The following is an 11,206-nucleotide window of genomic DNA, read 5'->3' on the forward strand; positions in this document are numbered from 1 at the left end:
GGTCTATGTATGTGTTCGGGGGCTTTTCCAGCGTCTTGCTGAATGATGTGCTCGTATACCGACCTCCCAGCTGCCAGGCCTTCTTGGCAGAGGAGGGGTGTGTAAGGGCAGGGCCTGGGGTCCGCTGCATCTGGAGCAGGGGCCGCTGTGTCCCCTGGGAACTAGGCGTGCTTAATGGCAGCTCTCTTTCCGTACCTTACTGCTCCTCTAAAACAGGTAAGGAACAGAATAACGAAATATCTTTGTACCTTTATTTTTACACCATTTTTATTTATTTCAGTCAAACTCTAAAAGAAAATATTCAATGTGCTCTATTTTCAGTGGCGGCGGACGAGTGGTGCTATAGGTTCTCAGACTGTGGCAGCTGCACAGCAAACACCAAAGGCTGCCAGTGGTGTGATGACAAGAAATGTATCTCTGCCTCCAGCAACTGCACCTCTGTGAGTGTTTCAACAGGGGGCAGCAGAGCACTGTTAATGTATCTTGCTGAAACGCATAGAAATTAGATTTTCTTTAGTTAGTGAGGTAGTTTTGAATATTTATAACCTTTTACCAAGCTGTTGTCCTGTCCAGTTTACTACATGATGACCCAAGCTGGATGCTGCTTCTGAAGGGGTTGATTTCCCCAAACAGATGCAGACTTCCTCATTTTATCTTGAAATTACAGCCACTCTTCTCATCACCCTTCCCCTCTTTGCACTGCTTCCAGGGTGTGAAGAACTTCACCGAGTGCCCGGTGCGCACCGAGCAGGTGTGCAGCAAGCTCGCCAACTGCAAGAGCTGCTCCCTGAATCTCAACTGTCAGTGGGAGCAGAATCACTCACAGTGCCACTCGCTGCCTGGTGAGCCCGAAAAGTGGAGCATGAACACTAATGCATGCATGGGATGCTGATCAGATGTTTTTTGTTATTTGAGTCAAGGATGTTGGCCTTTCCTGGAAATTACAAATGGATCTGATGATGCTCACTGTTAGAGGCATTATTAAGCTATATACTCCATGAATTTACCCATCAGGGTTCGGTCTACGTCATCAGATTATATAAAGTTTAGTGCGGAGTATGTGTTTTAAACACAGCAGAGGGTGTTTGTTTTTTGTTTTTTTTTCTGAGGTTTTTGTAAACATGTTTTTTTTTTTTTAATCTGTCATCCTGATGTTGTTTATCAGCTTTGCCAGTGCATTTAGTTTACCTCTCAGCTACTTCCTCCCACCCGGCCCCGTTGTTGACGTCGACAAAATCTAAAGAAATGGTGCTGTCACTTTATCCGTAATTTTCAGCTCATGAGGAGCTGTCGCCTGAGGGGGATTGCAGTGGTAGCTCCAAATAATATCTTTTTTATGTCTGTGTGTGACTCTGGATTTGTCATGCATGAAAAGGACTTGGTGATCACATAGACACGCAAAGCCTAAGACCAGCAGATGCAAATTAGAAAATTAAATATATACCAAAACAACACATTTAGATTTTACATGTTAAGTGTTTTCTAACTTAAATGCTTAAAATTGAAAAATGTTTACCTTTGACTGTAGTTAAAACATCGTTTTGAATTATATTATTGCCTATATTCCCTTCTTATAGCCCAGCAGTGCAGTGAAGGTTGGAGCCAGGTGGGCGACGCCTGTCTAAGGATCAACTCCAGCCGGGAGAGCTATGATAATGCCCAGCACTACTGCAAGAACCTCAATGGGAACATTGCTTCGCTCACCACCTCAAAGCAAGTGGATTTTGTGCTTGAGGAGCTAAAAAAGCTTCAGCAGCAAGAACAGGTAAAACTTTACAGTGTGAAATGTTTGCTTAGCTTCATCCAACCAACCCTCCAAACATGTTCACAATTATTCAAACAGAATTATATTAAACACTACAAACATTTAGTTAAATGTCCATTAGCAGGTTGATACTCAACCTCATGCTTTTGCAGTAGCTAATGAGGTTTGTATCATAGTCTACTAATTTACATTTGAGTGAAAATCAATTCCAGGTGCTGAATGTTAGACTGTAAGAATCAATTAATTAGGTGCTTTTTTTAAAAGAAGGATTTGTTAGTCATTACTCCTTCATTAAAATAGTCAGCATGATGCTGCCAACACCATGCTTGGCAGCTGGTATAGATGACATAATCAATTTGCATTTAAGCATGCTAGTGGCTGTATCAGGCTTAAGGCTGCATGTGGATTTTAGAGCTATAAAATGATGAAATCTTCAATGAATGGATGTTTTCCAATCAATTGTACCCTGGAAAAACACTAATTGAATTAAAAGAATTATTTTTAGCTCCCAGAACAAATTGCATTCATCTGTTTACTCTAAACCAGGCATGCCCAAAGTCGGTCCTCAAGGCCGACAAGGCCCTGTCCTGCAGGTTTTAGAGGTTTCCTTGCTCCAGCACAGCTGATTTTAATTGAAAGCTGGTTAACAGGCTTTTGGTCTACTGCAATCATTATAACCAGCTGTGCTGAAGCAGAGAAACCTCTAAAACCTGCTGGACAGGGGGCCTTGAGGACCAAGTTTGGGGATGCCTGCTCTAAACTAACATGCATTAGAGAGCAAAAGTTTCAATGATAAATCTTAATACGCCGTCTCCCCCATTTAATAAAAAAAAAAAAAATCAATTCAAATTATATAGTGCCAACTCTCAACACATGTCATCTCTAGGCACTTTACAGAGACAATGCAGTCATATTGGTTGAAAGTGGAACATAAAAAATACTGCAAAATAGAGATAGAACAAGAAGAAGTGGTCTCTATGTGATCCAGCAGGCCAAACATATAGCAGCACAAATACAGAAAACAAGCTCAGGATAACTTGCCTATTTTGGATGAAATATCAGAAAAGTAGAGCCTACAAGAAATGTAGACTGAAATTCTCCCCCGCCGGATCAGGCTTTTTTTTTGTGTCCTATCTGTCAATGTGGCAATAGGAGTTGTTGTCTTAATGCCAGAAAGAGCCCAACAGATTTTACTTTCACAAGTGGAGTATTATCGCTTTCACCACAGTGCTCTGCTATAATTAAATATCTAAATAGTTTTATTATGGTTTATGTAGGGAATAAATTATGTTATGGCAACTTTACAAAAAAAAAAAGACAAGTTTAAAGAAAGATGAGACAAAAGGGAGATATTGACAAAACTTAACCCGCTAACATCTAAACCTCTTTGATATGGGATTTAAATGACAGGTCCTGATCAAAAATAACACCTCAGATTCTGCCTCACCTTCCAGAGATAAACCAATCATATTTAGAGTAGTGCTAATCTCATTTTTAATGGAATTAATCTTTTTTATAAAGTATTCCACAAAAATCATCACTGCTAAGATGAAGATGGGATAGACAGTTCAACAGAGTTATGGCTCTGGGTGAGCTGCTGAATTATTAAAAAGAAATCTAGGATTATTCCTATTTTTCTGTATTAATGAAGAGAGATGATGAATATTATTTTTATTGATGGTCTAAATGCTAAAGCTACTTAGTGAAAATGTTGGGCAGTTGCTCCTCTTTTCCTGACCTCATAGCTACATTTTCCTCCTATAGCTTCAGAACAATTGCAAAGCTGCTCTGCAGAGTTGGTCATGCATGCTGTTCTCATGAGGCTATAATTAGCTGTTTGTCTGCCTAGTTTAGAACTTTGTTGTTTGTTCCAAGCAGTACCTTGATGTACTGTTCCACATTATTTTCCCATTACATTAAAAGCTGAGTCGTGGAGTTAAATAAGTAAACATATCTGTGAAATTATGTTTGGCAGATATTTAATGGCATCTTTTCTTCCCAGGTGGAAATGGAGCAATTATTTTTATTTATTTATTTTTTATAATAGCGTGACTGAACAGCATTTAGGATATTTTTGTTCAGACTTCCACTGACTTCAGCTTTGTTACCACAGCGACTGTCTCCCTGGGTGGGCCTGAGGAAAATCAATGTGTCATACTGGGGTTGGGAGGACATGTCTCCCTTCACCAATAGCAGCTTGCGCTGGCTGCCTGGAGAGCCCAGTGACTCTGGTTTTTGTGCCTACTTGGAGGAGCCTCAGGTCTCAGGACTTCGGGCCAATCCTTGCACTGCAACTGCTCATGGCCTCATTTGTGAAAAAGCTACTGGTAAGCCACAAATAACACACAGATTGTTGGATATTATGAAATTAAGCATGCTTTTACCTATAGAAGGTTTTCTTAAAGTCCCATTCCTTTTTTTTTGTTTGTAGGGAACCCCAATCATAGCAGCCGTACGTCATGCAAGAAGCCTTGCTCTCTGCACACAAACTGTGCCAACTGCACCAGCCAGGGCACGGAGTGCATGTGGTGTGGCAGCACGCAGCGCTGTGTGGACTCAAATGCATATGTCATCTCATTCCCCTATGGCCAGTGTTTGGAGTGGCAGACTTCAGACTGTGTGGGTAAGTTTCTCCAGGCAAATTAAATGTAGGTGAGTTTCCCGGAGGTCTATAGTCTAACGTCAGGGCAACAGACAATAAGTTTCCCTAGATTGGCTTCTGTAATTGTTCGATATTCATTATGGAGAGAAGAGAGGTTACGGGAAAGCAAATGGCTTAAAGTCGAAGGTGTTTGAATCACAGGGAAAATCGTATTTGTTTCCTGTAATTGACTATGGAATCTGCTTTGGCTCTTAATGGCCAATTACTTTTGCTTAAACTCGCACCTAACTGCTGCTGTCCCTCCTGACTGCGCTTTAGCTGGTCTCTTTACTGTTTGATGCTTCTAAGTAATGTTGCGTTAAGGATTGGTGGCTGGGGTTTAATGGGAGCTAGGAAAATCGGGGGGATCTTTCTTACCTGCTCTTTCTTCTGTTTAACAATTTGCAGAGAGTACTAAAATAATGGGATAGAACCCTAGGAGAGGGAGCCCAGATGTTGGTCAAAAAGCCAATGCGCTCTTATAAATTAGCGTATCATCGTAAATTTAGTCTAGCTGTGACAACTTTCAGTGTGTCTAAAGGAGCTGACAAGAACCATGAAGAGTTTTCAAAGAAACTCGTCTTATTCAAGGTTTACGCAAAAATGATCCACCTAAACAATTAAGAAAAGGCAAACAAACAAAAATAACAAAGACCAGTGGTCCAAATCAGATTAAAAAGTAGACACATATGAAGGAGAAAATAGGCTTTGACTACCTAGCAGTAAGCGTACTGGGGATCTCTTTCACCTGAAGGTCGACATTGCCTTTCAGCTAGATGCCGGTTCTTGATGTATGAATTATTCCCCCTGTTGTGTCACATTGAGAAAAATCTCTGATCAGTTTAGCGAGTAACAAATTTAGGGAGCCCAGGAGTGCTGTCTCAAATTCATTTGTGTCTGCTGGTGTTGGGCAACACAGAAATGCTGTTTGCTGTGGATATTTGTCTTGAGGAATTAGTCTCTCTTGGCATGAAGGACAAGGAAGGTTGTTCTAAAAAAACCTTTTGTGTTTCCCTTCCTTTCTCTTTGCTTGGGTGAATTCGGAGAGATGTTTCAATCTTGGATATTTGTTCCCTCTTTCTTTGTTCTTTTTTTAACGTGAGTGTGTTCAGTGTGTGCAGTAATGTATGCGTTGGGTTGGGCCTTCTATATAAATACATCTAAAACCCCAAGAACAGGGGAAATGTACAGCAGTGGTACAATGATTACTGTTATTCAAAGTTTTTTTTTTTACTTACTTGAATTTAAACATGTATTGTTTCTGTTACAAAGGTTAAATTGTTTTTTCCACAGAGAGTTTTTTCGACAAATATTGCCTTTTTTTTACTGACAAATCAGAGTCCAGGCAATACGTAATGGCTCTTCATTAGAGTGGGCTATAAAACTGTTTCCTTAAGGTTAAATTAACTATTTAAGTTTCAAACATTCTCAAGTCATGTTGAATTTCTTTAGGCAAGGCAAGGCAAGGCAAGGCAAATGTATTTGTATAGCACAATTCAGTACAAAGTCAATGCAAAGTGCTTTACATGATTAAAATACAGGAAAATAAAAGAATCAAAGCAAGTAGGAAAAAATAAAAAAAATAAATTTAGCTGTAGTACGCAAAATCAGATTTGGTGTTTTCAGGGTTCTACAAAGCTAGCAAAATAGTTTAAGCGCTGAACACACTGAGTCCGATTTTTCGTTCTAGTCGACAGAAAATCGCTCCTTACGAGGCCATGGCTATTCGTGGTCATTAGGGGACAATGGGGATGATCACACCCGACACGATTTTCTGCAAGAGAGCTGGCGTAGCTCTTAGTCACACTATGCAGTAATTTAGCTGCAGTTTCATGGGTTAGACAGGAACAGACACGCTGTTAAAAAGTAACACACAGCCGCTTTTGGGGAAAGGCAAAATAAAATCTGTCAATCGCAAGAGAAAAAAAGTCAGGATTGGAATTGCAAATCCAAATAAGGCAGGTGGGACAGACTCATGTATAAAAAATAAATGAAACATTAAAAGGAGCACTTTACCCATGATAGGATTTCAGGAGGACAGAGAACGTATAGAATAGTGATCCTCTTTGAGCCTCGCAAAAACAGCGAGGGAAAGAAAGCGCAGTTCATCAATATTCACGAAAAAGAAAAGAGAAACTTCAGGAGGATAGAAAACAGATATTTTAAAATAGTGATCCTCCTTGAGCCTCACAAAAACCAAAACACGGGGCAGACAGAGCAGGTAAGTAAATCTCATCATTCTTTATCTCTCTCTGAGAATCACCTCTCACTGCCTCAGTCAGCATATAAACCATCCAACATCCTGTATTGCTGAGTTTTCCTTATTTAGACATAGATGACATTATGTTTTTAATAGAGGCATATTATTATTCGCTATCTGTTCTGGTTTGAGATGCCACGCAAAATCATTTAGGGGTGGCTTTGCTTTATTTATATTTTTATGCTAAGCAGTATCTTTTAAATTTCATTTTTAAGAACTTTTTATAATCTTTCGGAGGCAATTGTGGGAAATGTTTTTTATTTTATTTTTGTAGCACAGAGACAGAAGTGAAAAAAAATCTGCACAGATCTGCTCACCCTGCCTAGTCGGAGCCTCTCTGTACGCAGTCAGTGTGACATGGAAAAAATCATATCGGAGAAAAAAAAAACAGTCATACGCAACGTTTGTGACCTTGCCTTAATAAGGAAAGTAAATGTTATCATTTACTTTAGCTACAACCACAGAGACCAAAAAGTGGTCGAGTAGTTGATTTTAGACATAAGCCCCCTAGATGAATTTATACTCTGTGGTTAAATTAAAAGCTATTTATTACTAACTGATGAGTAGAAGAAGGTAACTGAAAGAAATACTTTTTCCTGCCAGCCTAATGGCACGTAAGAAGCCATTGTTTCTGAAGCTAATAGCCTTTTTTGCATCCATAGCTAAGGCATGTTCACATGGACATAATTGGTATTATTAGATTTTTTTGAAACGGAACACATTTCAGTCTGATTAAGAGATTTTGAAGAAATGTAAGCATGGCTATAGCTATGAATAAAGCAAATACATATCAGAGAACCGACAAAAAGAAAATTATTTAGATTTTTTTTTTATTATTTATTTTTTTAAACGGAGCAAAGTTGTTTATTTGATAAATCATAAGACAATTGATCGGTTTCCTTTATCAGGGGAGGCCTTCAGCTGTCACAATTGATCTGTGTGTTAGGAGCTTTTTGTATTTCAACATGCTTTTATGTTGTGGCAAAGCAAGCGTCTGCTTCCAAACGTCTTCTTTTTTTAGAAGAGCATTTTCTGCAGAAATCCTCCACTTATGGCCTGTCGTCTAAGCAAACTTAAATGGCTTTACTTTGTTCTGATTGCTCTTGTGTTGTCATGGTTTCACATCCATTAGCGGAATAGCTGGAGATTTGTTTGACATAAACTGAGGTAAAAGCACTCAGTGTTTGTCGTCTTAAAATAGTGGCGGCGTTTCTCTGCTGAGGTGTCTGTTGAGCGGGTGAGTGGTGGCTTTGAAACTTGCCAAGCAATCGAAGTGTCCTTAAGAGTCTCTCAGATGGCAGCGCAGTATTCCTCCTTCAGGTTTCTAAAGTTAGGGTGAAGTGCAAAGATATGTGGCTCATTTAATCCCTTTCTGAAACTTTGTTAAAATTTGAAAGCTTTGGAGTTTTCAGGCAGATTCTCATTTAAAGTCTCAGACTGTGATTCTGACTCTTATCAGCCATTAAAATAGGGAAGCTTTGCTTTGCTGTTTCTTATCGTCTTATCTATTTTCTGGTCTGTTTTCTTGCTGTCTCACTACATTGTGTTTAAGTGTTAGCCGCGTTTCATTTTCTTAGGCAGTGGATCCTGTAAAAGAAGAAAAACAAACTAAATCTTTCTGAAAAGATATTAAAATTTGATATTTTTAAAATGACTTTGTGTCAAAGTGACTGGTAGCGCCCTTGTTATTATCCCTCAAAACATTTTTCGTCAATGTCTGAAACTAGACAAGCTTATATTCAATTTTATTTTGATTTGTAGTACAAAATTACACAAATTTCAACTGTTTTTTTTGTAAAGCACCTCAAGCATGGGCCTGCTTTATGGGGAGAATCTGTTCCCTGAAATCTTAGCTCTTGCCAAGGGTTCCTAAGTCACTTCATTTCTCGACTTTGACTAGAACCTTCCTACATATTAAGATGCTTTGATTTAATCCACTCAATTGTAGCTTAGGTTGTAGAGTATGTATGCACTTCATGACTCCTACAAACTATAAACTTAAGGCTTTTCCTTGTAATGGGATTTTTTTCTATAAAGGCCAGATTTTTAAGGTGGAAGAAAAAAAAGATTGTCCTTTCATCACATTCTGCCACCTGAGTGGTCAATCTTGACACCTGTCCAGAGTTTTCATTGGCCTCCTACCTGCTACTCTAACTGGCGCACTGTCTGCCCAGGCCCAAGTGGCTTTTTTTTGTAAAAAGAATATCTTGTACAACTCTGGGGGGGGGGAAGAAGAAGAATAAAAGCAAAATGGCTGAGAACTCTAAAACAATAAAACAACCACAGAGTCTGAATGGAGCTTACATCAGTATTTATTTACAGTTTTCATAATAGTCGACACGGGGAAGAAGGGTGACCCCTATGTGGAAAGGTTCAATTAATTCAGACTTAAAAGGTAGAAAACACAAAGTAAAACAATAGTAACAGAGGTTTGAAAGGACGGCCTACAAAAGGTCACAAAAATGTAATCCATCGGTTTTCCTTTCATCAGAAAAAATGAGAAAAGTAAAAAATTGTCCATTCCTGTTTATAACTTAAACGCATAAAGTTTCTCCAATGTTGCTTTCAGAGCCGTCCTCTGTGTCCTCATGGTGGTGTTGACTATCCAGCAATAATTCACATAGTAGTTTGTGTTCGTAATGTGATTAACAATGCAGACAAGTTCAAGGATTCAAAATGCTTTAGAAGACAAAAGAAAGATGCGTTTGATGTCCTCTGAAATGAATGGCCAAATGAAAGTGGTGATTAGCACAAAGAGATGTGACCTTTACTTGTTTTCCTCTCCAGCTCAAAACTGTTCAGGACTGCGGACGTGCTCCCAGTGCTTGGATCAGCCCGAGTGCGGCTGGTGTGGCGACCCCAGCAGCACAGGGAAGGGACTGTGCATGGAAGGGTCTTACAGGGGGCCCATGAAAAGAGCTGCAAAGCAGGGCCAGCAGGGCCATTCCCATGACATGAGCCTTGAGCCTGGCAGTTGCCCCAAAGACAAAGGATTTGAATGGGCCTTCATTAGCTGCCCTGGTGAGTAATATACACCCCGTCCCACCTTATAGTATCTCTACTACATTATTAGGTATTGACCGTTGGGTTGTTCTGATTTTGGTCTGAAAAGATATCTGTGTATTGGAATCTAGTTTCAGCTGCTGAATGCAACCAATCCCTCCCTGATGACTTTTGCAACCTAATGCTACTCTCCCCCTTTAATTCTCCTTCCGTTCCACGCTTCAACACATGTTATCAGATAACAATATAACCCTTTCTCAACGTGATAATGTGATCAATCCAAGGTTGTTTTCTGCTATAAATTTTAATTTATGGAAATTACCACATTTTCTTTCTGGTTTTAGTATATCCAAAGGCTAATTTAAAGTTGTTCCAATAAATGCAATTCCAAAAAGAAGCAATGATTTTTCAAAAGTGATTCCTATAACATGGCTGCTGGCAGCATTAATGGGTTTCAACCGTAGCTGTAGTAAAATTCCTAAATCCCGCATCGACTCCATGACACTCGGGTTTATTGACATGCATTTTTAAATCATCCTTCTTCTTTCAGGTCTTTTTATCCTCTTGTCTTGATATTGCTTTCCAGCATGCCAGTGTAACGGCCACAGCACGTGTGTGAACGGCAGTGTGTGCGAGCAGTGTCGCAACCTCACCACTGGTCCTAACTGTGAGACCTGCATGCCGGGTTACCACGGAGACCCGACCAATGGCGGCAAATGTCAGGGTGAGTGGCGCCCTTTTTTATGACTTTATTTATTCCTTCATATAATGAAGACTTCACCCAGTTGTCATTTCTTTTTCCTCTGAATCAATCAGTAGACAACAGTTCAGTATTGGGTTTGTTTTAATTGCCAAAATAAAGATCTAACCTGGATTATTTTATGGAGTTGGAATATCTAGCTTGGGTTTGGTTAAGCTAAGATTTGTGCAACGTTTAAAAGATCCAACCAAATAGTGAGAATGTATTGTGCAAAAAAAGTCCCAAATAATGCAAAATGTCTTTAATCAATCAAGAAATTTCAGTTTGGAAAATTGTGAAATGATGCAAACAAAGATTTTTCTCAGCTATGTTAATATAAAATCGTATCCATTGAAGTTCACTCTAGGTGAATTTAGAGAGCTTTCAAACACAAATGCCTTTTATGCAGAGCCTTTTACTACACCCAGGGAGGGATACATGATAGTTTTTAGAGGAACCTGATACAAGTTGTTTTGAAAATGGTGAAACAATTTCCAACAAAAGCTCCTTTCTTTCAGTTGTTTGACCAGTTGTAAGACTTCTTTATTAAGTGGTTTACAGAACTGGTTTTATTTCCTGTGTCTCTGCCAAACAGAGAACATCGTTGTTGAGCTGTTGCAGACTATACTTTAGACTTAATTCCTGTTTTCAGTGGGCAATGTTTTTACTGTAGTCCCTGCTGAATTTAAAAAAGTAGAACGTCTGCAATGACAGCAGAGTGTAAAGTAAGAATAGGGATTAAAGCATCAGTGTCTGATATCCACTGAAACCCCTGAACGTTGCCTGATGAGAAAGATG

The 11,206-nt window shown here is 39.3% G+C and overlaps 1 protein-coding gene across 1 annotated transcript in view; it reads left to right on the top strand.

Moving 5' to 3' along the window:
• atrnl1 (attractin like 1) overlaps positions 1 to 10,393 on the top strand; it is a gene marked incomplete at its 3' end in the record, with an annotated part of 34,454 nt that extends 24,061 nt beyond the window's left edge. Inside the window, exons 12-19 of the mRNA XM_015390501.1 lie at positions 2 to 216; positions 322 to 440; positions 710 to 842; positions 1,578 to 1,765; positions 3,879 to 4,092; positions 4,197 to 4,388; positions 9,454 to 9,687; positions 10,256 to 10,393. Coding sequence (XP_015245987.1) covers positions 2 to 216; positions 322 to 440; positions 710 to 842; positions 1,578 to 1,765; positions 3,879 to 4,092; positions 4,197 to 4,388; positions 9,454 to 9,687; positions 10,256 to 10,393 — 1,433 coding nt within the window. The remainder of the gene's footprint in view (position 1; positions 217 to 321; positions 441 to 709; positions 843 to 1,577; positions 1,766 to 3,878; positions 4,093 to 4,196; positions 4,389 to 9,453; positions 9,688 to 10,255) is intronic.
• Between the last annotated feature and the right edge of the window lie 813 nt (positions 10,394 to 11,206).

Source organism: Cyprinodon variegatus, unplaced genomic scaffold (assembly GCF_000732505.1).
Source record: "Cyprinodon variegatus isolate N-32 unplaced genomic scaffold, C_variegatus-1.0 Scaffold502, whole genome shotgun sequence".
NCBI classification, from domain to species: Eukaryota; Metazoa; Chordata; class Actinopteri; order Cyprinodontiformes; family Cyprinodontidae; genus Cyprinodon; species Cyprinodon variegatus.